Source organism: Pipistrellus kuhlii, unplaced genomic scaffold (assembly GCF_014108245.1).
Source record: "Pipistrellus kuhlii isolate mPipKuh1 unplaced genomic scaffold, mPipKuh1.p scaffold_m20_p_9, whole genome shotgun sequence".
Classification (NCBI taxonomy): Eukaryota; Metazoa; Chordata; class Mammalia; order Chiroptera; family Vespertilionidae; genus Pipistrellus; species Pipistrellus kuhlii.
Window position 1 is genome coordinate 444,227 of NW_023425595.1, and position 27,495 is coordinate 471,721.

At 40.6% G+C, this 27,495-nt stretch overlaps 1 protein-coding gene across 18 annotated transcripts in view; it reads left to right on the forward strand.

Moving 5' to 3' along the window:
- PPP6R3 (protein phosphatase 6 regulatory subunit 3) overlaps window positions 1–27,495 on the forward strand; it is a 56,986-nt gene that overhangs the window by 11,235 nt on the left and 18,256 nt on the right. For 11 of the 18 annotated variants that reach the window (XM_045577883.1, XM_045577884.1, XM_045577885.1 and 8 more), the window contains exons 5-13: window positions 4,281–4,393; window positions 8,946–9,059; window positions 10,634–10,763; window positions 13,385–13,537; window positions 15,579–15,728; window positions 16,424–16,488; window positions 17,551–17,666; window positions 19,166–19,251; window positions 22,878–22,964. In XM_045577883.1, coding sequence (XP_045433839.1) covers window positions 4,281–4,393; window positions 8,946–9,059; window positions 10,634–10,763; window positions 13,385–13,537; window positions 15,579–15,728; window positions 16,424–16,488; window positions 17,551–17,666; window positions 19,166–19,251; window positions 22,878–22,964 — 1,014 coding nt within the window. The remainder of the gene's footprint in view (window positions 1–4,280; window positions 4,394–8,945; window positions 9,060–10,633; window positions 10,764–13,384; window positions 13,538–15,578; window positions 15,729–16,423; window positions 16,489–17,550; window positions 17,667–19,165; window positions 19,252–22,877; window positions 22,965–27,495) is intronic. The other 7 variants (XM_045577888.1, XM_045577889.1, XM_036426156.2 and 4 more) reach the window with 1 other exon arrangement.

Below are 27,495 nucleotides of genomic sequence, written 5' to 3' on the forward strand. Positions count from 1 at the left end.
TGCTTAACGTTTTTTGCTGATACCCAGAAGTGTGGAAAGCAGCAAGGTCTGGCTGTAGTGTTCTCTTTTCCAGCACCCAGATTTCATGCTGAATCTGCTTGCCTTTGTTACAGACCTCTGTCCATGCTTGCACATGACATGGCCACAACTGCATTTGTATCAGGGCCTTGGTCAGTGTTGACCCCGTTGAACCCCTAGAGTGATGGGATCTTGGTGCTTGTCCTTCTTGACTTGGACTTTATGCTCTGGCAGGTTTGGCTTGGTCCTGGGTGCTGAAGATGGACTTGGCATTAGGATTGACACTGCTTTGCAGTTTGAAGATTAAGCTGTGCTGAGGGGCAGCCTGTCAGGATGGGGTCTCAGGGATCAGCTGATATGGCTCTGTCGAGGAGGCTAGCACTATGCTTCTCTGCTGCTACTCTTGCCACCTTCAGTAGTGGACTGAGCCACACGGAATTTTTCAGCATTCAGCCATTTTACCTACAGATATGACAGTTCATGCTGTTCAACTTAATCTCTGTGAAGGAGTTGGTTTCAAGAAGATGCAGGATATATCATGAGGCACAGGGGCTCCTCCTTGTACCCTTGGGCTGCTGGTTAGACAGGAGAGTGCAAAAGAAGGAGGTGTGTCACCAAAGCGTGTGTTCTCACGAAGGCCTGTTTTCGGTTAAGATGAACCCAGCCCCTCCCCTTCACTCTAGTCCATTTTAAAACTTCGTACCTGGAGGTTATCTAAACAGGCTTAAAAAAGAAAAGAAAAGAAAGAAAGAAGAGAGCTAACTATTAAAGGGGTTGTTGATTCTCCATTATTCTTTTTGGGCAGTGTAGTGTTACTGTTGACATTGAGGGCATATTAGTGTGTCAGGTGCCCAAGTATGAGGACCCTGCTTAGAAGAAGCCTTGAGTCTAAAGGAGGTAATCTTCCCTCCTGTGGCTTGGGAGGTGGATGGTGGTAGGTGGTTCCATGCGATGGTATATGGAAAGTGATGGCATGAGCATGGCCTGCCCATGCACAGGAGCATGTGGCTGTGGACAGACTTGCTCCTCATTAGGTTAAATTTTTTTTAAATTTCTTTATTGATTAAGGTGTCACATATTTGTCCTCATTCCCCCCATTCCCATCCCAAATCCCTCCCTATGCAGCCCCCCCCCCCCCTTTTTTTGTCCATGACCACTGGTTAGGTTCATAGGCATGCACACAAGTCCTTTGGTTGATCTCTCCCCCTTGTCCCCACCCTCCCTACCTACCCTCTGAGGTCTGGCAATCTGATCGATGCTTCCCTGTCTCCGGGTCTGTTCTTGTTCATCAGTCTATGTTGTTCTTTATTTCCCCTAGATGAGTGAGCTCATGTGATATTAGAAATACACTTATATGAACTGAAAATGAGACAAGCAATAATGGTTATGCCGAGAGGCAAATGAATCAGTTTGTAGTGTGTTTCTTTCTCGACCAACAGTTCTTTTGAGCCCCAATTTCTATGTCAAACAGTTCCTTATGTGTATACATCAGCAATGATATCTGAGTTCTGGATGGTGGACAAATGGTGGTAATGCAGGTCCGACCCTCTCTGGTTTGGTCCTGGGCAACCTGCAGTGACGCTCAGCTGCTGTCTGCTAGTAAGGCAAGGCGTTGTCAGCATCTTCCATCTCTGGACTCTTTCTCTTCTGTCTGTCTTCATGACTGGAGCAGTCCTGTCAATTCCTCTCTGTTGCAGGAATCCACATGGTCTCAAAGTTGTTTTCTGAATATATACAAACATATTCTCCACCGAAAGTTAATAAAGGAATTTTTTCTATAAATTGGACTTTAGATCCTTTTTCATTTTTGGCCCAACGATTTTCCTTAGGCTTGTTTTGACACCATGTATGTTTTACATGGTGCCTTGCTGTTGGCATTACAAATGAAAGTTAATTTTTTTTCTTAATTTTTTATTAAGGTATTATATGTATACATATCTTAGCTTTTCCCCCAACGCACTCCCATACATGCCCTCACCTCCTAGAGTTTTGTGTCCATTGTTTATGCTTATATGCATGCATACAAGTCCTTTGGTTGATCTCTTATCTCCCTGACCTCTCCCTAACCTTCCCACTATAATTTGACATTCTATTTGATGCTTTACTGTATCTTTTTGTTCAACAGTTTATGTTCTTTATTTTCCTTAAGAAAGTTAATTTTCTTTTTTTCTTTTCTTTTTTTAAAAATATGTTTTATTGATATTTTATAGAGAGAAAGGGAGAGAGATAGAGAGATAGAAACGTCGATGAGAGAGAAACATCGACCAGCTGCCTCTTGCACACCCCCTACCGGAGATGTGCCAGCAACCAAGGTACATGCCCTTGACCGGAATCGAACTTGGGACCCTTCAGTCCGCAGACCGACGCTCTACCACTGAGCCAAACCGGTTTCTGCAGAAAGTTAATTTTCTAAAGTAAAAATTTTCTAGGTGTAATTTACATACAGGATATTTTTCCTTACACGATATTTTTCTACTATTCCTGTTTTTTTAAATTTAAATATTAGGAGGCTTTTGGAAATTTTATAACGTAGTCTTGATAGCTTTTAAATTTTAATTTTTTGCACTAAAATATGACTGTTTTAGGTTCATTACATGTTACACAATTTTACCATGAGATGAACTGCCAATAAAAATTTTAGTTAACACTTTAGGAACAACTTTTTGTCCAGTACAGTTAATTTTTCTAGAATATTTGCTTATTTCAATTAGCCAATTTAAATTAGCCTGAAAACACGACTACTATTTTACTGTCAAATTTAATACTCTAACAACAATCTTATTTTACCCTGTAAATATTAGTGGAAAGGATTATTTGCTCAGGGCCCTGAGCATTCCTGGTGCCAGGCTGGATTTCGATATCAAAAACCCCACTTGCCCACATCATGGGTACAAGACAACTCAAACAAGTCTTGTTGCAGTGAGAGGGTAGCTGCAGTCCACCAAGTTTCTGTCTGTTACCTGGGTCCCGATTTGAGCTGAGCATGGGAAGCTAAGGGGCAGGAGACTTCCCTCAGAAGGAGCAAGAGTTCAGGACCCTGCAAATTTGGGGGGTGAGGGTCTGTGCCCCACCTCTGTTGACCCCCAAGTTCTCTCCTGTTGGTCCTTCTGCGACTGTGCCTGTCTTAGGTTGCTCCTTCCCTGAGGAATCTTACCCGTCTCTGGCTAACAAGCTATCCTCCAGGGCCAACCAAGGTGATGTGAGGTTCGATTCTGTCTCCTTGATAGCCTGCGCCCCTGTGGCCTCCACGCCTAGCATTTGCCTTGGGATCCCATAGCCTGCTGGCAGGGCCCCGGCACTGATCACATATCTTGTGGAACCCAGGTTTCTTCTCTAGGGAGGGCCCAGCTCACCCCACTGGGCAAGAGACATCCATGGTACCAGCCATCACAAGGCTTCAATTTCAGCATGAACAGAAAGTTCCGGCAACAGTTGTGGGCACAGGTTCTTGAGCAGAAGAACTTGATGGTTCAACAGGATGCTAGAACTAACTGCAGGGTCCAGGCGAAATCAAAGGAGAAGCCCTGTTCTGCAGCAGGTTTTTCCAAAGGACAAAGTGTTTGGGGCATCAGCACCTGCCCTACTTGACTGACCCTTTGGGACAGTCCTATTGATATTTCTGTATTAAATGATAAATTAGATGCTAAAATTGTACTGCCCAATTTATATTTATTAAGGAAATACTAGGCTCCTGACTACACTCAGTGGATTTTGATATCCCGGTGCTTGTGTCATCTATGCTGGAATATCATTGTTCCACCTGTACTGCAGGTGATGCTCAGTCTTTGGGCACTGAGATCTTAGTGTTTTCCTGTAAGGTAAATGCACTGTACGGTTGGGAAAAGTGTAATATTTTTTACCCATTGGTATAGTCCTTAAAGTTGTATTTGTTTTTGTGTTGTTGTTTTTTTATGCTGATAAAAGTATATGTTTTGGGTTGTTGGTTTTTTGTTTTTGTTTTTGTTTTGTTTTTTGTTTTTCAAGAATGCTGTTGTACTAGCTTTTCCTTTCCAAAAATTCTATCACCTCTCCCCACAAATAGCAACATGTACTGTGCAATATTGTTAAGTCAAGCTCATTAGCTTGGCAGAATAAAAAAACTCATGCTTTTTCCATATGTTATTTATATGCTTGACTTTTTCCTCACTGCATCTTATGGCCAGTGTTAATTTGTGTCATATCTTAAGTAGTTTCCTTCCTAACTTTTTATAAATTTGACTTTTGACATGTTTTATAGTTAAAATTGTACTTTTTTCCTTTAGCGGCATTCAAATGCATCACAGTCACTTTGTGAAATTGTTCGCCTGAGCAGAGACCAGATGTTACAAATTCAGAACAGTCCAGAGCCAGATCCTCTGCTTGCCACTCTAGAAAAGTATGTTTAAAACTCAGTTTTTGTCCTTTGTTTATATTCATGCTATTTGATGTGTTGCCTTTATGAGATTGGTAAGTGTTGGGAATCACATCCATGGAAAATACCATTTTGGGTGGGTGAGAAGGTAGGAAAATTGCTTGTCTGATCCCAGCCATTGGTAATTCCCAGTAGAGACCTAGAGGTAATGTAAGTAAATGACATTTATATGTAGACTCTGAACTTTTCAAAGTTCAAACTAGAATTCATTAAAGCCGTAAGATGGCGTAGCTACATCATAACTGTACTCACAGTCTCTACGAATCTTGATGGAGAATTTCTTATGAATGCACTAATTTGACCTATTTCAGCAAGTAATTTTATCAGAAGCCCTTTTTTAGGGCTTACTCTCCTTTTATAGCTGACTAAGGACAACCTTATCAGACCTGATTTGAAGGGGATACATGTCATGTATGTTTCATTTCTTTGTACTGGCTTCTGCCCTTTTTAGAAAATGCTTAAGTGAGCAGCCATGTCATGTTCAGGTTTCAGAAAACAGCTTGGGATGGTGTGCTATTTTGTGAGTGGCCACCCTGCATGTACTAGATTTTTCTAGATTCACACGTTTTCAGAGAATCTTGACCAGTAAATATGGGCAAATGTTTGACCTGCATCCATGCAGCTGAAAGTATTTTAATAAAAGAAAAATCAGGCATTTCCCCATTTAGATGATTAGTTGGAAAGTTAGCATTGTTAAGTGTGAAAAGCTGTCTTGTTTCAACTTACTGCTACTCTCCTTCTTTTTAGTGACTTTGTCAGTCCTGTTTCAGTCCTCCTGTATAGTGAGGCTCATTTGCATCTTTTGGCTTAACACCTTGGAAGGCCTTTTATTAAAATAAACATGTGTATGTATTATTTACTTGGCAAGTTTGACCCAAGCAAGGAACAAATTCGAGGCAAGGTATCTTGTTTTTAACTGTCTTCTGAGAAGTAAAGTTGTAATTCCCAGAATATATGATAGAATGGGAGGAGTTGACTAGCTCTCTCACGTAGCAATACTTAAAGAGATTACTCTCTTTTGAGTAAAATGTCATTTTACCTGCACTTTTCTTATAACATGTAAGATATTTTATGTTCAGATACTAATAATTGAGATATTCTTTGAATTATATAAAACTGCCATTTGAGTAGATTAAAAAATATTGAATAGCAACTATTTAATGATTCATAACACTGTCCAAGAGAAACATAAAAGCCACATGTAATTTAAAAATTTCTATTAGTTACATTAAAGTAAAAAAAAAATTAGGTGAAATTAATTTAAATAATGTATTTAGTAGATTAAAAATAATATTTTAACATATGCTCATTTAAAAAAACTGTTACTTAGCCTACGGTTAGTCTTCCATATCTGCAGAGTCCTTGTGGGTACAACCACTGGATCAAAAATCTTAGGGGGGAGAAAGTTAACGATGTTGCTGACATGTCCTATGTACTAAACACGTAGACTTGTTTTCCTTGTCATTATTCCCTAAACAATATAGTGAACTGGTGATTTATGGAGCATTCACATTGTATTAGGTATTATAAATAATCTGGAGATGTAAAGTATATAGGAAAATGTATGTAGGTTATATGCAAATACTCTACACAATTTTATATAAGGGACTTGAGTTTCCTTGGGTTTTGGTATCCTCGAGATCCTGGAATCCTTGGATACGGAAGGACGACTGTATATTGTAGTCTTCTCATATATATCAATATCAATATATATATATATATATATATATATATGTATATGTATATGTATATATATATAGTCTTTATATAAAGTTTTGGAAATCCAACATGTTTTACACTTAAGACAGATCAGTTTAGACTAGTTACATTTTGAGAGTTCAGTGACCACATGTGGTGAATGGCTCCTGTCCTGGACATCACAAGTTCACTCTGAATGTCAGACTGATCACTAGTTATCACCGAGTTCTTTAACGCCACTGCAATCCTCTATTCACACCACTCTGCTTGAACCAAGTGAGGGATCTAGCCACTGGAGCCTCTGTGTACCAGCTGTTACATTTCAGACTGTGTCTATAGTTCTGAATCAGGCAACTATCTTTGGATGCAGATAGGTATATTCTCAGAATTCATACCATTAAATATTATTTGGAGTAGGTTTCTTCAAATTCATGGATCTGATGAGTCAGGGGTCCCACTATGCCACTGAGTTAAACCTTCCCTGCACTTAGCAGCAGGGACACTTCCTCTGCTTCCCACATTCTTCTTGAGAATGAGAACCAACCCCTAAATATCAGACATGCTCCTACATTATGGTGGTTCTTTTAATATCTGTTGATTGAGAAAATACACAAAAGGCTTCTTTCTGTGAACCTAGTAAGGTTATTAATCATATTAATTTCTTTTTACATATTTGATAAATTATTATGTAGAAATATAATACTAGGCCAATCTACTGACAATACGTAATAAACAGATTACCTAATCTTTGTATTATGCCAAACAACTCATAGGTTTGGTAGCACCGTGTGTGTGTGTGTGTGTGTGTGTGGTGTGTGTGTGTGCGCGCGCGCGCGCAAACACCATATGTATGAATATAAGTTAGCATTAAAGGAAAAGTTTGAAATGAGCTAAAGTTAAAGAGAATGATAAAGATGGGTAGTGATACCAAAACGTCTCTAAAAAAGTGGGTTGAAGTGTAAGATAATGAATATTAGCTTGGGAAGCAATCTGGCCTTAAAGTGAATATATTCAATTTAGTGGTTCTGGAAAATTTTCAAGTTCAAAAATTCCTTGAAAGATAGTTGAGTTAGAATTGGACTGTGCAGCTCTTAATTCTTAATACTAATGAACTTGGAATGAGTTGGGATTTGATTCCTGTTCAGCCAGTAGTTGTATAGAAGTCTTTCCTCTGCCTGCCCATAGAAAAAACAAAACAGAAGCGAGCCATTGTCTCAAATACATGGGTAAAACCCTGGAAGGCTTCATGCATCAGACAGCTTATACCATTAGTTCCACTGATGCTCATCCAGGAACTACAGTTTTTTAATGTAAAAATGAATTATCTTTTATGTGTAAATAAACACCTTATCAAAGAATATGAAGACATTCTTTTTATCCTAGTTGGTAAGCTCAGTCCCTTGGTTTATGATTTTGAAATCTGTATTCAGTGATATTTGTATGTTTAGATAAGACTCAGAATATGGCTCAGCTACTATGTTACATCTTGACCATCAAGTGTTTGCAGGTTAGCCTGTCTTTTTTGACCATTAGTAGAATGCCTTTTGGATATAGTAGAGGTCGAGTTTGATGCAGCCATGAAATAGTGAGGGCCTCTCTGTTAGCCGCTCTGATCAGGCCCAGTGCTGATGAAAGTGGAGCAGTGCTCCCTGATAAGTGAGGTGGGCATCTGTAGTCTGACACTGTCAATACCTCTCTTTCTTCAGTGCCCCTGATGTTGCTATTTGAAGAATATACATATTTTCTGTAAAAACAACAACACTTTCTTCCACAGTGCAATCCCAGGCCTAAATTCATATTTACCCTGTAGACAGCCATGCTGACGGACTGTTACAGCACTGTTTTAGGTAGAGGTCTCGAGTGATTTTAGTGCAGGTGTGGGAGTACCTGAAAGCTACTTCCTGCAGGGGAATCCTGAGTTAGTTTAGATACCGGTTTTATTTGCTTCCCCCAAGTGAAAAGAGATTCTCTCCTCCTCACTGCCCTAGGCTGGCAAGGGACCTGGTATTAGGATACAGTGAGCACAGCTGTGCCTTGGGATGACTAGTGTGAGCTGCGGGCAGCCCCCCTGAATGTCAGGAAGGTTCCTTCCTTAATCTCTATGGATTCTGAAAATTACAGAGATCCTAAAAAATGGAGGTTTTCCTTGAGAAAATCTGTGTAAATTTTCCTAGCAGGTTACCTTACATTTTAATTGTGACCTGGCCTGTGTGCAAGAGAGCTGTAATAGAAAGCGCCTGCAGAAAGTTCTTTTTGGGCAATAGTTCAGTCAGACCCATTTCATTGCTACCACTTTATTTTGATTTATGAAATTTTAATTGTAGAATAAGAGGCAATACTAATTGATGTTCTCTTTTTATCTGTTTTAGATATTAATTATACATTAATGCCTTTGTGGCTTCTAATTAGCCTTTTTAAAAATATTCCCTTTTTTTGTGGTGGTGAAGGGTTCTAGGTCTTTACTATGCCACCACCACCACCACTCTGGTCTGAGTGGGAGGTGATGTCCAGTCTTGAAATATTTGTTGGCTCTCAACAAAATTGGCAAAAGGAAGCAGGGCCCAGATGATTTTGTAGAGGGAAGGAGGGAGCAATACATATGTATATATATGGAGAGTTACATTTATTATAAGCAGGATCACTTGCCTACTTTAATAAATGTATTAAAAGAAAAGACTATTAAGTGAAACAAACATGCACAAGTGACCGTGAATTCTTGTATAATATTTGTCTCATTGGTACTGTGACCTTTTTCTCTGAAGTTGTTACTGGTGAGTGATGTTACAATTAACACTTGACTGTTGATTTGTTTTCCTAGGAAAGAAAGTATAGAGCAGCTTCTGTCAAATATATTCCACAAGGATAAAAATGAACCAGCGATAGTCAGTGCAATACAGATACTGCTGACATTACTTGAGACACGACGGCCAACGTAAGCTTTTCTTTTATATCTTACAAAATGCGATTTAGTTTTGCTTTTAGATTTTTTAAAAGCTTAGAGTTGAGTTGTTGGTTATAAGCTACAATATCATGCCCTTGAATTTCAGGTGCTGAATCTTTTTCTGCTGTATAAACTATAAGTAAGTCTTACATGAATGCAATACATAGGGATGCAGTTGAAAATATCATTTGATGAGTACTCTTTATTGGCAGTATTTGGATTCTGGACATTTGGGTTTTGTAGTACTTAAAAAAATGTATGAATTTTGAACAAGACCAGTGATTGCTATAAGTTGTCTCCTGCATATTACAATGTGTCATTGATGTAATAATATAGGGCAGCGGGATACTAGTATTTGTGATAACAAAGTTTATGTGCATGATTAAGTTTATGGTTTTGTTTTTTTTGTTTTTTTCACTTAAGCAGGAAAGGTGGTTGTTCTATAAATATGGCTTAGGAAGTGACTCACCACTTGGGGAAAAATATGTCTATGCCTATTTTACATAATAATGAATTAACACTAGAGGAAAACTATGCAAACATTCAAAAGAATTATGGAATTGTGAAGAATTTTTAAGCATTTCTCTTTATACAGAAACTGTAATGAAAAAAGCTTTATTTGGCCACATAAATTATTAAACCTCCCTACACATCCAAAAGCACTGTAATTTATTTCCCTTCCTCCCTTTCCAATAATTGAGTTTCTGAATGCTGTCCCATGTAGCTCTTGCAGTTAGAAATCGCTTCCACATGTGGAATATTTTCAAGTAATCATCATAACAATCACTCTAGAAGTTAGCTGTGTGCCAGGCAGTGTTCAGTTCTGTCTGCATTAGCATGATCCTCATGGCAGTCTTGGGAGAGACGTTGAGTAAGCCCACTTTCCACATTTGAACAAATAACTGGGAAGAGAAGAGCCAGGACGTGAGCCAGGGCACAATTCCAGCAATGACGTTATTAACCACTGGTTTGCACTGATGTTCAGTTGACACCACGTCCAGATAGAACTTTTCATTTGAACGGCCTCCCTGCAGTTTTAGGCCCCTTCTTCCTGATACCCTTTCTCCCCACTTGGGCTCTGTCCTGCCCATTGGGATTTGGGAGTCTCATTGCATTCATAAGTCTTCGTGTAGGAGTGGGTTATAATGAGTATTGATTGAGCTTTTGGGAGAGGAGTAATTTAAGCCTTTTAAATAGAAAACCATGTTGATTAGCCAAGAAAAACTAGAATAAATGCAGGCCTGTTACTAACATCCCAAATGGTAGGCAGTATGGTATGCCCTGTACTTCGGGGGTCAGAGCTCCTGATTTTCATATTTTCCGGCTAGAGAACTGCTAGTGGTGTAACAGGTACAAGGAAATCGGTGGTTGAAGTGAATGGAAAGAAATCACATACAATTTCCCACCTGGCTCTCTGGGCCTCTGGATTTCTGGTTGTGTCCATTGTTCCCTGTCGAATTATTACATGTTTATATAGCTATTGTGTGCATATCTATATGCTGATATGGAACACCATGATCTGTTCTGAAATTGTAATAAATATAATTAACTTGCTTTATTTTAAGATTTGAAGGCCATATAGAGATCTGTCCACCAGGCATGAGTCATTCAGCCTGTTTGGTCAACAAGAGTGTTTTAGAAGCCATCCGAGGAAGACTTGGATCTTTTCATGAACTCCTGCTTGAGCCACCCAAGGTAGGGCAGCTATCTTAAACATGGCTGGCCAGCTTAATAATTTGATTTAAACAGTTATTAGAAAAAAATATGAACTTTCTAAGTAATAGAACTAGCTGTGACCAGCATGCACAAAATATGTTACAAGTACAGTCAGTTGTCTTTATTGCTTTTGAGCTAGTTTTTAATTGGCTTTTATCTATATACTAGAGGAATTTCATGCACTGGGGAGAGGGGGTGGTGTCCCTCAGCCCGGTGGCCTGCACCTTCTCACAGTCTGAGTGCCCTTGGGGAGATGTCTGACTACTGCGGAGCCTTCTCCCGCCGTTGCTGCTGTGCTCGCCAGCGGTAAGCCCAGCTTCTGGCTGAGAAGTGCTCCCCTTGTGGGAGCTCACTGACCACCAGGAGGCTGCCCCTGCATTGAGCGTCTCCCCCCTGGTGGTCAGTGTGCATCATAGCAACTGGTCTTTCCACCTTTTGGTTGATTTATGTATTAGACTTTTATTAAATAGGATAATGTCTAAGTTAACAAATGTGTATAATTAAAATTTTTATTTTTTAATTTTTATTATTATTATTTTTTTTTACAGAGAGGAAGGGGGAGAGATAGCCAGAAACGTTGATGAGAGAGAAACATCGACCAGTTGCCTCTTGCACGTCCCCTACCGGGGATGTGCCCGCAACCAACGTACATGCCCTTGACCGGAATCGAACCTGGGACCTTTCAGTCTGCAGACCGATGCTCTACCACTGAGCCAAACCGGCCTTGGCAAAATTAAATTTTTTTTTACCTGCTTAGGAAACATTCTTTTTATAAACTCTGGTTACTTATATGCCCATAAAATGAACACTTTTCTTCTCATAGCATATTATTTTCACATTTTTGAGGTAAAGTGAACCTTGCAGGAATCTTGGAATTGGGGTTGTTTTATTCAGAGTTGGAGCAGTGGAGCATCTAATGGACAGATGCTTATTTAAAAAACTGTCAGTTGAATGTGACCTGGAGCCCAAGATTTTCCGCAGGGAGCATGTGTGTGCTGATGTAAAAATGACTCTTTACTCGGGCAGGCCATGAAAGAGAGCACTGAGAACAGGCAATGAAGACCTGCAAAATGAGTCCAGGGGCCCCAGTTCGCAGTGGTTTTATCGCTCCAGCCCCTGCCTGCCCAATGGTGCACAGGGGTAGGGTAGGGTAGGAGGCGCTCTCTCTGGCATGTGGAGGGTGGAACACTCAGGGCTAGAGAGTTCTGCCAGCACCACTCTTACGTGTTCCTTTTCCTTCAGCCCTGTGTCACTGGATTCGGTGTCCTAGACATTGTAGCTGGAACCTTGGTGGTGTCTGCTGTGTGAGCTACTGGGGATTTAGGTTTAGTATGCTAGTTTCCTCATTCAAAATGAAATGTTTTCTGTTTATTTAATCATTATGTGGAGTGGGAACCCAGATACTTTATGTCCATTACCAAGGAAGAGTAGTTTAGCTTCTGGATGATCTCTTCAGATGGCTGGTGCTACAGTGATCAAATGTGGTCCACCTCCTCCATTCTGTCTTCCCTGCGTTCAGCCTGCATGGGATTCCGGCCAGAGTGCTTGGCCGTTCTTTCCGGAAAAGTGCCTGTGTTGGTATTGAATATTTAACGGTCTGTGGCATCGCTCATGCCAGACCTAGGCAGAAGAAGAGGGAGAGTAAGGAAGAAAAAAGGATTTACTTAGGAGGAGAGGAGAGAACAGCACAAGTGGAAGTTGGAAGAGGAAGAAGGATGAGAGAGAAGAGGGTGCATGATGAAGGTCCTGACCAGTTAACGTAGACGACCTCCCCATCTTCCTTGCAGAGGGACATCGAGAGCAGCATCTAATATGGACTTTCACACTCTTACTCTTCTTGGCCCCAATCCAAAGGGAGGTATTGTCTCATTTGGAGGAGTGAGTGTGTTCAGTGTGTCCTGATTTTACTGTCTGGTGTGATGTGAGTGGATCCCGGAGCTTTTTAAAATATCTGATGATTAGAGCTGCTGTACATGGAGTAAGACTGTGAGCCTCTCCACCCCCTGAAGGCTCGGGGAACAGACGGGTGAGGATGCTGACAGGGATGGAACACTGAAAGGACGACCACACAGCTGAACTGTTGGACTTGAGATTCCGAAAGGTTCTGTGCCTGTCTTTTGTGACTTCACACGGTAGGAACTCCCTTTTATGGACAAGAGCAGGTTTGAGGTTGATGCTGTTTCAAGGTGGTTGGCCAGAGGCAGCTTCTGAGTGTGGATCTTTATTGCAGATTTGGCAAAGGCAGAGGCTGTGTTCCAAGACTACTTGTAACTTTTCTTGGTTTCTGGTCAGGTTTGACATATTGACTGGTTTTTAGCGGCCCACTAGCTTTCTGCTTTCTTTCTGTGGCAGTTAGAATGTTAAAATGGCACACTTCATTTCTTATAAAATGGTCCAAGGAAGTTGCTCGATTGTTTTCTCTAGTTACTTCATTGTATGCTGAAGATGTAAATTTTCCTTCAGATGTAGAATTCAGGCCAAGTTGTTTATAGTGTTAGATTACCTGGTGTTTCACCGTTAGCACACACCCTGTCCCTTTCTGTTTGTTACCTGGTGGATTGTATTGGGAAGCCTTTTAATGGAAAGCTTTTTCTTCTCAGAAAAGTGTGATGAAGACGACATGGGGTGTGCTGGACCCTCCTGTCGGCAACACCCGGTTGAATGTGATTCGGTTGATATCCAGCCTGCTTCAGACAAACACCAGCAGTATCAATGCGGACCTCATGGAGCTGAACAGTATTGGGGTCATATTGGTAAGACTTCCCTGAACAGATGCTCCCATTTGCCCTTGGTATTTTATGGCCATATAACTCAAGGTACAACCTCACAAATTTACAATGCATGCCAGTCACTTTTCTCGGTCTTGTGTGTAAATAAATGATCTTGAGTTAGTCATCAAATTTGAACGCTTTAAATTTGTCAGTAGTTATATGTAAAGAAAACTGTATTAGAGACTTTCAGAGATGATGAAGACAGATTTTGCCGAGAAGTTCGGCCTGTGGTTAGTCACCCTCTTCAGGAGATTGTATGAACAGTGAATAACTGCTGGTTATAGCATTGTTTTCTATTCATTGTTTATCTTCTTTCCCCGGAGATATTTCTGTTTATCATGTCTGAGACATGTCTGGTCTTTTGATTTGAGTCCAAAATTTCCCTTTGAAACAGCAGTGAGTCTGCTTGTCAGTGAAAGGGGGGAGGAAGAGCCTAGGAAGGAGCTCCTCCCCAGTTTCAAAGTTTGTGCTTAGAATCCATAGGCCCCACGCTTGCTTTGTCCTGCCCCACCATCCGGAAGGTAGGAGGTTAACACTTAGCAGGTTTCACAGGTACCATCACACTGTCCATTTGGGGAGTTTAGGATTGTTTCACAGAAGGATGTGTGGGTGTTTGATCTCTACATGAAAAGCAGTGCACATTAGAATGTGCACTTATTTGTGCTCATGTGATCTTGAACATCAAACACAGAGAGACTGTCTTTCAGATCATTCCCAGAAAAGAGATGCACTCATGCTGTTTATAGTGGAGCCAGATTTGAATTCACATCCACTTGCAAACCCATGCAAGGTTTTCAACTAGACCATGTGCTTGCTAGCGTCACTGAGATACTTTCAGTTCAGCTTTGGTTAATTGACATGTCAGTGTAGGGCATAAAGATCAGGAACATTTTGATAAAGGTGAAATGTGAAAGGATAATAGTTTGTTTGGCAGCATAATTATTGCCCTGGGGGGCATAGTATTTGCCCTACTCTCTGGATAGAATATAAAACTCGAATATACATACCTTTCTACTTCTGTCTCTGAATCTCCCTAAAGTCATCAATTACTAGTCTTTAATCTTAGTAGTTTAATCTTACTATTGCTAATCTTTAGATAATAAATTCGATAAAACCCTTAAGTGTATCATCATTTCTTATTCATTTGAGAGATTAGCTAACCAGACTCAATGATTTCCTAAATACATACATTAAATGTGTTTTGAGCTTTTGGGGATTGTCTTTTCTTTTTGTGATATGTTACCTTTTCAGGTAATCAGGAAATCACTTGTTTTGCTCCATTCATTGACAGGTCTGAGTTTCAAATGCCCGAATGGTTGGTTATTCTTGGTTAATATGTGAGCACCTGAAGATTGGGGCCTATGTGTTTCTCTCTGCCTTGTTGTGCCTAGCACTGTGCCTTGCGCAAAAAGCCTTCAGTAAATATTTGTTAAATCAAAAGGAAATTGTCATAAATAGAGGCCCAGTGCATGAAATTTGTACACAGGTAGGGTCCCTAGGAGCTGCCAGCCGGGGCCTTCCTTTGTTTTGCGCCACCCCCTGGTGGTCAGCACATGTCATAGTGAACAATCGAACTCAGGGTTGGTCAAACTCCCGAGGGACACTTTGTATAGTAGGCATATATTTATTTATATATATATATATATATATATATATATATATATATATATATGTCTTTTAAAATTATGTACTGAATTTAATGTCAGCATTAGCTGTCTTGAAAACATAAGAGGATACTCCCTTTCTCTTTGAGAAACTATTACCTTTTCTTCATCTGTTTATTGTTGGTATCTACATGATTTCATGAAAATTCTGGCATGTTGAAAGAGCAAATATCCTGTTATTTAGCCTATAAAGTGCTGTTTCAAATAAACTTGTGTTCTTTTAATAGTCCTATTGGACTAAGAATACATAATTTTTACTTTATTAAATACTATTTGGTCAGTATTTTAAAGCAGTGACTTAAATATTGAGGTAACTGAATAAAAGAAAGCATATGTTTGTTTGTTTGTTTGTTTTGTAGGACATGTTCTTCAAATATACATGGAATAACTTTTTACATACACAAGTGGAAATTTGTGTTGCACTGATACTTGCAAGTCCCTTTGAGAACACAGAAAATAGCACAATTACTGATCAGGAAACCACTGGTGACAATTTGTTGTTGAAACACGTAAGCTTACTTGACTTTTTTTTCCTGCTACTCCTGGTCATAGTGTTTTTCCACTTAAGTGTGAAATGAATTGTTATAGCTTACATTTAGAAAATATAAGTATGTTGCCCTGGCCAGTGTCTTAGTTGATTGGAGCATCATCCCATGCACTGAAGGGTTGTGGGTTCAATTCCTGGTCACGGTACATACCTAGGTTTTGTGTTCAACCTCCAGTTGGGGAGGCAACTGATCAATGTTTCTCTCTCACATCTGTGTTTCTTTCTCCCTCTCTGTCCTCTAAAATCAGTAAAAATAATATCCTCAGGTGAGGATTAAAAAAGAAAGTACAAGTATTACTATGAATTCTGAGTTAAAAATTTTTCTTGATTCATGTTAATTTTGGTCAGGCTCTGTATTTCTGGGCCCAGTGGCCATGGTTAATAAAACCTGGCTTTGCTTTAGGCCAATGGCTCATTGGTGTTAGTACTTGAAATACCGTCCTTTCCCAGTAGATGCACAGCTAAAGGTGTGGGTCCTGTCAGGAATCCTGTAATGTTCTGAGAGCCTTGGCTACATTGATTTAGCCAATAATTTACAGCTATATTTAGCTTGCTGGGCTACACATACCACCATTGTATTCAATTAGCATACTATCTCACTTTAAAATGTGACACTATGACATATAAATATTAACTGGAATATTCCTTTTCATTCAGCTTTTTCAAAAATGTCAGTTAATAGAACGAATACTTGATGCCTGGGACATGAACGAGAAGAAACAGTAAGTGAATTGTTAGATAGGAATTTAGTTTGATTTTTCGTTTGAAGAAAATGTCCTCCCTTACCCTGGACAGAGAGCAGTGAAAGAGATTACATGGTATGTGGCACTTTATAGTTACAAATGCTTCTCCCTGGATGGCCAGGGTATTTCATTGTAACAACTATTTTTCTCATAATTTATTTTTTGATCTGTCTTTCTACCTCTTGAGGGGAAACCAGGGGTTTGGAGTACTACCCACCTCTGTTGCTAGTCCTTTTTGAATGGCTGTTTTTCTGAGAATAATGTGCAGTTGAAGGAAGAGTTGTCAAGTCCAGTCCTCCTCAGTGATGGTTGGACCTAGCACTCTGGTTCTGCGTACCCCATATTCTCACTGTGCAGAAGTGTCACTTCATGGAACTAGAGAGAGGAATTGCCTACTTCCTGGTCAGGAAATTTCTATTAGCTGATGGGCAAGATTACTTGAAGTCTTAGTTGATGTGTGTCAGTAGTTTGTTGCACAGATTTATTTTGTCCTAGTGATGGTGTTTGTAATAGGCGTTGGTCTAAATGAAAAGATGGGTATAGTTGGGAAGGTTAGACCCTAAATGGGGAAAGGGACAAGGTGATACATTGGCCAACCATGAGTGGATTACTTCTCGTGGCCAAGTCTTCAAATCAGCCAATATTTTAACTTGAGAAATGCTATTGGTAGATGATTGTCTTTATTAAATGATTAAAATTTGATGACTTTTACTAAAATGAAGCAGTTCCCTACGATCTATTTAAAGTCTGAAAAATAGTTTCACAAAAAGATAAAAAGGAAAGTCACAGAAACATGAAGCATCAATGAATGTTTGGGTTTTGTTGGGTTTTTAAAGCTAGTACTGGTTTGTTGGTTAGTTGATTGGTATATTTGAATAAACCTTGATCCATGGAGTGAGGCTATAGTATAATCTTTGAGTAGAGTTTCTGGCACCCCACCTCCCATCCTCACCCCCAAGCCTGGTAATATTCTGGCACCCCACTTTTCTGTTTCATCCCTCCGTCCTGTCGGGACTCTGAAGGTCTGTCCTTTCCTGTCAGGGCCCAGGGAGGACGACGGCACGGCTACATGGGACACCTGACGAGGATAGCTAACTGCATCGTGCACAGCACTGACAAGGGCCCTAATAGCGCACTGGTGCAGCAGCTTATCAAAGGTAAGTGCTTCTTGGAGTCTCATCACATTTTTGTAGGGTCAGAGAAAGGATTTAAGGATAAAATGGAAATACTCTGTCATTTGTAATAGTTCTCTGTGGAATTTCTTTAATAATTATCTGGAGACTTGAATGAGTTTCTTGAGAAAGTTCTGAACAATGTAGTTCTTTACTGGTCTCATTTCTGCAGTCTTTTAGCAGGTATTTCAGGTTTGGCTGAGCTCAGCACACTAGAGTTACCCACCTTCTAAGTCAGAGCACTGCTCAGTGACCTGGTCCTTGAGCTATAATCACTCTTGCTTTCTCTTTCCTTCTGAAGACCAGCTGTGTAGCCTGTGGATTGAGTCCTTTAAATGGGGCATTTGCCCAAATTTCCATTACTAACACAGAACTCTTTCTGTACTAACATTTGTCAGCCCAGGTTACTTGGAAGAAAGGGTGTGGGTGCCTTTTATACCGGCACTCAGACCCTGGCCCGGTCCGTCCCCTCTAAAACGAGAGAGCTCTGTGTGCCAGCAGAATCACTGGTCCTGGGACTTACCTGTGAAAAATCTTCACCTTTGTAGCACAGGGTGCTTTCAGAGTTAACGTGATGAAAATCGTTTTTCACTCTCTTCTTCGTTTACCTTTTAAGAATGTTTACAAGAGGCTATTATCTATGGGATGTACATTCAAAGAATAGCTGTTGCCCTGTGATGGAAAAATTGAGGCTTGTCCACTTGGAATTTTGCTTTGAGAGAGAGATATAAGCCAGGTCATCACAGGTTATCTGTCTGTTCTTACCAAGGAGAAGTGGCCGTGTGTGTGTGTGTGTGTGTGATGGTTTTTCTAGATTGGTCTCTTGTATGGTGGTTGCTTGCCAGTGCTGTGTGCTGGTGCATGCAGGCGTGTATTTAAAGCAGAATTGTACATGAAGCTGTAGTCTGTCTAGTAAAGCCTCCAAGATTATAGCTGTGGTTTCGTTTTCTCAGAAAAGGCGTTATGTATCCTTTTCTTTAAAAATTCTTCAGAACGTAGAATTTCACTATTGCATCTGATCCATGTGTTGGCCTATGGCACAAACATTTAGGAAATATTATTTTTTATCAATTTGAAAAGCCATACTGAAACATCCTTTGGTCAGATGTCAATCAGAGTACCTCAAGAAAATGTGCAGGAGCCGACATTTGCGGCATTGTCTAAACTTAGGTGATGGTGAAGAAAGATGGCATTCCTCCACCTTAAAGACCTGTTGCCTTTCTCAGAAGAGTTTATTTGAAACACTCACATTTTCCAGTTTGTTTTTAACCAAAAGGTTTTTAAAAACATGTTACATTTACAGCTGCTAAGGGCTTTTGACATCAAGCATAGAGTGTTGGGGAGAGTTCTGGTCCTAAAAGCCCTCAGGTTCTTCTGAGTTCACCTTTGGGAACTGCTTGGTGGGCCCCCTGTTACCTGGTGAGTTTATCTGCCTGAGTGGGTTACTATGGTAATGACACTTTTCTCCTCCTTTCCCTCTAAAGATCTTCCAGACGACCTCAGGGAGCGATGGGAGACCTTCTGCACAACTTCCTTAGGAGAAACTAACAAGAGGAACACGGTAGATCTAGTAGGTTTTACAAGGTTAAATTTCTATGGTTTCAGGGCACTTAGCCTTTGCTCATTTATTCAGAACGACGTGAAGATCTTCCATTTGTCCCGGTAATAGCGTATCAAATATAAACTCGTTTTTTTTACTAAGAAGACAGGTCAGTATTCGCATTATATTTGCTAATTTGCCTAGTCGGCTCCTAATTCCTGCCTGGGATGGCACAGGGGCACAAGGAAGCCACGATGCTCCTCACACCAGAGGTGGTTTCTGTTCCCTGTCCCCTGCTCCCCGAGCACCTCAGCCACACGGCTGCAGCCACTCCGTCGGGCTTGTTGCCTTCTGCCTCAGGTACCGGTGACCCTTGGTGGTCAGAAAACCTAAATATTCCTCTGGATGGTTCCTAATGTCACTCAGTTTAATTGACCCTTGTTTTAGATCGTTCTCAGCGGTAGAAAATTTATAGATGCCTTTGAAACCCCAGTTTAAAGCCTTAACAGATTGGTACTTTTAGCCAGGGAATAATGGCATTGATTATGTTTTTTAAAATTATATTGGACTTTGGAATGCATTTTTTTTTTTATAACATTAAGTTTTAAGGTGAGTATTGCCTTTGCTTTTAAGATGTGGGAAAGTATTTCCTCTCATAAGCATATGGCAGCCAGTGATTGAGGTGGTGGCCTTCACTCCACACGGAAGTGGGTATGTCAGACATTGAATTTTATAATTGAAATCCAAATCCAGCAGCCACAGTCTAGAATTTCTAATAAACAGTAACTCCTCAATTATTAGACAGTCAAGTCTCTGGCAGCCTTCTCTGTTCAAAATGGAATTTAGAAGCAGGAGAGAAACGGAAAGGCTGAGGCAGATATAGATGGTCACCAGGCCATCCCAAGCCACACCCCGAAGGGCCTGTTGCCTCCTTCGTTGTAGATTGTCTAACAGGTTTGGTTATCTTTTTCCAGACTCTTGACAGGTTGGTGGGCTAATGTCTTGTTAAGGTGGGCATATGATAGAACCAGTAGGTATTAGGAGTTGGAGGAATTACGAAGTTAAGAAATAACCATAAAAAGGGAGTTGTGTAGGGCCATTTAATTAAAACAGGTCTTGTGGCCCTTCGTGTCTGAGTGTATTATAGCCCAACAGAGAAACACATTCACTTTGGCTGCCAAGTCATCAAGGAAGAGTTAAGTAATTTTTCGTGAATGTAGTACCCATGCCGGAGTTGCTACATTGTTGTGTTGTCCTGGCCTGTTAGTGTTTTCCTAGTCTCAGCAAGGATTTGTTCATTTACATGCCAAACACTTAACTGTCCATCCTACTGGCTGTGGGCTTGAGGAGTTGCTGGTTATGTACCAGCCCCAAGCTCCTGTCACTTCTCCCCCTGTGAGAGCTCTGGAGTACTTGAATCGTTTGACTCCATCAGCAGATGCGTATATTGCTTATGCTTTTATGTTGGGAGTTTATTGTGAATGAAATTTGATATTTTAATTACATCCAGAGACCTTCGTGTTTTGACTAAGCCCCCAAACTGTGGATATTGGTAAGGACTCAGAGTAAGTTTAGATGACGTAGGAAATTTTTTTGTCTTTGCTTTGGAAAATTGGGTTTCATTCTCAAGGGCGAGAATGAAAAGTCTTGATGCTTCTTTCCCAGCACTGATGAGATAGTTTATGGAGGTTTTTTGTGGACAGTAACACAGAATTGCACAAATGGCCCTGGTTGGTGGTTTAGTGGTTAGAGTGCCGGCTATGCACTGAAGAGTCTCGTGTTTGATTGCCAGTTCAGGAACGTACCTGGGTTGCAGGTTCGATCCCCCTCCCCAGTCAAGGCATATGCATGAGGCAACCAATCGATGTGTCTCTCTCACATTGATGTTTCTCACTTCCTCCCTCACTTCCACTCTCTCTAAAAATCAAATGAAAAAATATTCTCGGATAAGAATTAATAAAAACAAACAAAAAAACCCCACACAAATGTGCACATATGAATTGCCTGGAGATCCATCAGGTTCTGGTGGAACCTCTAAGAGTTGGTGGTTCTAACCTGCTCCAAGTCAGAGGTTAGCAGTCAAGTCAAGTCACTCTTTAATAAGCTAAATATCTTACATTGAAGCAAAAAGTAAAAGTCTGCATGAGCATATGTTGTATCCTTTTTAAACTTAGACAGGAGTAGCCACCTCTTTTTTGGTTCTCTCTTGTCATGTTCACCTTGCTTGCTCTGTGAATTGCCTTTAATTCTGCACCCCACCTTGGTGTAAAACACACAGTGGCTTCATATGACTCTGGCACTAGCCTGCCAGCCAAGTAGCCCAAAGCTCCTCTAAATATATTGCAGTGGAACCACTTGACCCGCTCTTGATAGCAATGGCCCCAGGAAAAGCCAGCTGCCAGGATGAAGCAGTATTCTGCCACCTCCTCTGCATTCTGACTGGCACTCCTGGCATATCCCATCCTCCCCATTAACTTGCTACAGTATGATTGATGGAAGCAGGTTTCTTTTATTGACCACAAATTCTGCCTCTGAGTTCATCAGACCAGATTCAAAATTAGGGTGTGAGTGCGTTCTCTAGACCTTAGGGGGCATAAAAAGAGAATGAACTTAAAATGCTGGGTTATTCACTTGGGCTTAGTATCTTTACCACAGATGGTCAGCCGTAGAGAGAGGTTAATTTTCAGGCTGTAATTAGGTCAGAATTTCACAAGCTCTACTACATACAGAACTATTTAGATTCTACTTTGGGCATAAACCAGTGTTGAAACGTCAAAAATCAGATTTGCAGGTTCTGTAACTCCTCGGTATTTGGCACAGCTTCTAGGGCTGGTAGGTAGTGTCCTCTCCTGATGACAGTGGTCTCTTCCCACCACACTTGTACAGTAAGTTTAGGAAGAGTAACTCAAAAAATGTGTAAGTGACCCTCAGAAGTTTTGTGCTGGTTTTTAGGATGTACAGATTATTTATGTTTGTTACTTCCTATATAGCAGTTATTGCTATTAGTAGTATTAGTGTTTTGTCTTCATTCCTAATTGTTAATACATTTCTCCCTAATATTATGTGACATTTGTAAATTAATAAAAATCACCATGAATTGGTGAGCAGAGTTCATGTTTGCATTTTTGCTTAATTAATGAATTGATTATAAGTTCTGAGCACAGGGACGGTACTTTTTAAGGGGTGGGAAGTTTGGGGTCTTTTTACAAGCAGAGGACTATTAACTCAAGTGCTTAAAGTGGGCAGGAAATGCAAGAATTTAAAGTGTAATCTTTTAGTGGCTGAATAGTAATTCCTGGGAATTGCAGTTTTAGCTCTCAGGCTTGGCACATATGAATTATTTTTATATTTCATCTGAGCCATTCCTTCTGCCTTCCCTTTGTAAACATTTTATAGGAGATAAAATCACTTGAGGGGAGTAACTCATCTCTTACTGTTTTCTGGTGATGCTAGCATGAGTGAAGTCACCACAAGTGGGCGGCAGAGGGCAGGAAGCCAACCGTCTGGTTGAGTGAAGTGCACCCATGAATATCGGGTGGGTTTTACAACTTAACTGTTAGTTTTGTTTTTGTTGTTGTAATTTTCCGTAAAAATGATGATGCAAATGTCCAAAGCTTTTCTCTGTTAAATAGTCTTTTACATTTTTATGCATATAGGTTACAACCTGCCATATTCATTCATCCAGTGATGATGAAATTGACTTTAAAGAAACGGGTTTCTCACAGGATTCTTCTTTGCAGCAAGTGAGTCATGCCTAAAGCTTTGCTTTTGTTTTTATTTTAAATGCTTAGTCCTGTTGCCATTTATGAATCCATTTGGAGACAGATTATGTGTTAGGATGTAATTTAGGGTTCCGTATTTTCCGGCTTATAAGACGACCCCCTAATTTTACAGTTAAAACATAGGTTTAGGCCCATATTCACTGTATAAGACTACCCCCCACTTCAAAAAAAAAAAAAAAAAAAGACTTTGCCGTCAAGATCTGCAGGTGATTTTTGTGCAATTTTGGTCTTTTGCCCCTGATTTTTGGTTGATTTTTTTTTTCTGTTTCAAAAGTCGTCTTATACGCCAGAAAATACGGTTCTTACTAGTGAGCAAAAGCATTTAAATAGGAAGTGTTGGATATGTGAGAGGAAGAGTTGTGTTGATGATATTTCTAGGAAATGTTTCATGCTTGGTTGGTAACAACGATGATTTGGGTAAGTTTTCAAGAGATTTGAATGAACGGAATAGTTCAGTAAGCGACTCAAACATGCTCGCTATGTAGACCTTTAAATAGTTAAGGATTCCTGCAGTAGAGAACTCAGGGTAAAAATAATAGGAATGAGACCTTTTTAATGTCACAAATATCCCTGAACCAAACAGCTTATATGTTTCTAATATCTTTAATGTCTATTATAGTGACTTCTAAATTAAATTCTAGTTGAAGCAATTTATTGCCACCCTCCCTTCCTGCCCCCAAACTTATCTCTACTTATCAGCTGCTTATAATTGTTGTGAGGGAGAAAACAGGCTGTAAAAATAAATGTACAGACTTATCATCCACTGGTGGTTCTTGGAAAGGGGACAAATTATTTCACCTGGGTATCAAGTTTGGGAGCTAAAAATAGAAGCCCTTTTAAAAGTCATCAGCTCTTCATATGGAGAAGTCGACCAGATTTTCACGTATCAGTTCCTTTGGTGTGACAACAGAATGAATGTGTTCATCTTCCCACCCTGAGTGTTGCTTAGCTTCTTTTTCCTCAACCTGTAAACCTCATTTTTCCTGGGGCCAGGATGAAGCATCTAGTGGTTATACTGGCCCTGTCTTTGGCATCCAAGTAGGCTGTCACGACACTTCCAGTGTAGGTTGAGCTAAGTATTTGCTTGGTTTTGATAATAAGGCAGTTTAACGTTCACATTTTCAAGATATGTCTGCAATGGCTTTTCCACCATTGGTTGGCCTCTCTTTTGATTTTCTTATTTTTTAATATGTTTTTATTGATTGTTAGAGAGGAAGGGAGAAGGGAGAGGGAGAGAGAAACATCATCAATTGGTGCCTTCTAAACATATCCCGACCAGGACCAAACTGGCAACCTGGGCATATACCATGACCAGGTAATGAACTGGAGACCTTCCCATGCATAGGATGATACCCAACTGAAATACACCAACCAGGGCTCTCTCTTGATTCTTGACATGTCTCTTGAATTTGAAGCCAGCCTCCCAAGGTTAGGAAAAGGGGCAGCCATCCTATAGGGGGTGCTGTTGAGCAGCAAGGCCTTCCTGTGGATGGCAGCAGCCCCCTCACTGCCAATTGTCCTACATTGACTTGCGGGTCAGCAGCATCTGCCACCCAAGGTGCCCTTCTGGCTTGCTGTGAGCCCTCATGCCTGCAAGCAATCCTTTCTTGACCCGAGTTCTCTGGTGCTTCCCCAGGAAGCACTTTGACGAAACCTTGCCCTCCACTGGAGCACCAGTAGAGGGCTGAAATGGTTCACTTAACCTAGCGTGAGCCCCTGCTGCACATTGCTCCACCCACAGTGAAGCATGATGGTGGAGAAGGTAAACCACCGCGGTGATTTTGTACCTGTCCAGAGAACTTGAAGATGAAGAGTCCCCTGGACTTCCATTGACACATAAGCTAATAAACGTGGAGCTTCGGGCCACTGATTTAATCCAGGAATGATTGGGTTCAGGTGTCTGGTAATGGATCCCTTATTTCTTGGGAAACCTGGTTTTAGCGTTATAATTGTTCTGGGATAAATTTCTGACTTTCTTGTGGTTTGACAGACAGTTGATGTGCACATGAAGTAACTCAGTCACAAAACTGCCTGGGTAACAGCTCTGACCAGGCTTATTCCTGTGGATTTTGTCCACTTTGTGTAACCCTCTGAAAGTAGGAAAGTAACTGTTCTTTCCTGACTGACAGGCATTCAATAAAGTTTTGCATGTTAAAACCAATCGTGTCGTTTTAAAAATAATAAGAAAAAAGGCATTTTTTTCTTTTGAGAATGAATATGAGTCTAGGTTACTTTAGTCCAGAGCTCTTTTTCTTATGAATGAGAACTTAAAGTTAGGTCTCATGGAGTCCGAGGGTAGAGAGCTTAGGGAGGTCATTAGATAATGTTTCCTGATCATCTGTGTAGCCACGTTTGGCTCGGGGCATTGTTTTGCTTCCCACCCCTGTGGTTTCCTCACCTCTGGTGGTTGACTTTTTTTCCTTGTAAGTCTGCCTAACAGGTGTGGAGGGTGAGGTCTCCTAGCCTCCCGCTCCTCACTCCAGACAGGTTTGTCAGGAGGCAGGCAGGTCAGACAGTGGCCTGGTGTCTGTTTCCCAGGTGGCACCACCAAAGAGATTGTTAATGAAGCAGTGGGCTCACTTTCCAGTGACTCGTACATCCCTGACTTTGGCCAGGATCTTAGTTCTTTTGTTTTTTAACAATGAAAATATTTTAAAAGACATGTGGTGCTTTCCAGATTTGGATTCCTCAGAGTTCAAAGAACTTTTTATGTAGCTTTAAATAGAATACAGTAACATCTTCACTTACATGGGTTTAGTAAGCTTTGATGCTTTCTTTATTAGTGAAAATCAGGTTTGAAACCTGAAATTCTTTGCTAGTTTATATCTATGTAGAAGCTGTAATAAACTTAGCATTAATGAGGACTAACAACACAGTTTAACATCTATTTATACAGCATTTACTTTGTGTTAGGTATAAGCACCCTACAGGTGAATTAAAGTGCAGGAGACAGGAGGATGTGCTGTTTTACATGCAAATACTCTACACAGTTTTCTAAGGGAAGTGAACATCCTCGGATTTTGGTATCTGAGGACCAAGCTATGGATACCGAGGGACGATTGTATGTCATAAATGTAGGCATTGACATACACGTTTATAATACATTTAGAATTTGCATTCTGTTTATAAAGCAGCTAAAATATCAGGAAGCATTTAAAGGAACACTTTTGGTAATATTTCTTCCCTTTTACACCCAAAAGACTTACACTAGGATCTCTAGAAGTACAAAAGAAAATAAAAGGAAAAGGTCAAACAAAATAATTGAGGAAGACCTTTTTCCTGTGTGACCAGATTTCCGATAACTCAGAGCCTGGGCTATGCTGCTTGCTCTTTCAGGAAGACGACTCCTCGTTTCTCTAGCACATCTTCGAAGTTACCAAGCGTTATTTTAACTTGTAAAAGACAGCTGGTTTCTTCCTTTTTGATTTAATGAATTGCAATGCTACACATCATATTTTCCAACAACAAATTCAAGACTCGGTCCCAGATTCCCACAACCCAGCCTTGGTGTGCCTTACTAACAGCTGCCTGCAAGGCTGGCCCTGGCCCATGTGCTCATATATGTCATGTCTGGGCAAGAAGGGGCTGCCTGAAAGGGTGAGAATAAAGAGATGGCAGTGGGTATCTGGAGTTCGAGCAAGAGGTGAGGTGTTAGGTTTCAGTAAAGTAGATAAAGTTTTTTTCAGACCTAAGGAAAAGAGGCCTTCCAAAGCCAAATATAAGGTTTATTTTTTAATTACCCACAACTTGGAATATTCATGCCATAATTCCCTGCCACCAGAATGAATGGTCAGGAAGGAAGGACAGGGCACGTCTGCAGCAATTTGCAGATGGAATCCAAGATCTCTCCTCAGAGAGGACGACTCGGCCACAGCCTCCCTCCCAGCAGGTGCCTCTGGAGTGACGCCTTTAGCTCAGCCACACCTGCTGCTCATGGCCCCTGTGTGGACTCCCCTGCAGGGAGGAGTGATCCTATCTGTCCATGGGCATCACACACACGTTTTTGTTTCCATACTTATTGTTGGGGTAGATTGAAAGTGGTACTTGCTTATATTTATAAATGCTTTACTCCTGATCCATAGCATAGAACTTGCCTTGGGCCTGCTTGTTCTTTTAAATTAGAATATCAACATTTTTGTGGAGTTCATTTTAACATTTCCCCCATTTCTCACCTAAGAAAACCCAAGTGCGCTGGGCTCTGTAGAAGTGGTGTAGGAAACAGTGTTGTAGACTTTTCAGAGTGGTTTTGGATTAGTATTAGAACTTTCTGTCCTCTCTGTAAGGTAGGTAGGATAGAAGTTAGTTTTACACTCATCCCAACTTCGAAAACCTGAATCTTTTTCTTCTTTAGACGAACATTGTGTTTGTAGGGTTGTGGATGTTCTCTAAGGCGGTGTGGATGTAATGGAATGGGGCAGGGGATGCAGGGAGGGGAGGTGGGTGGTCACCACTGGTTGGATCTTAGCTGGTTGGTGGTGTCCAGAGGTAGCCA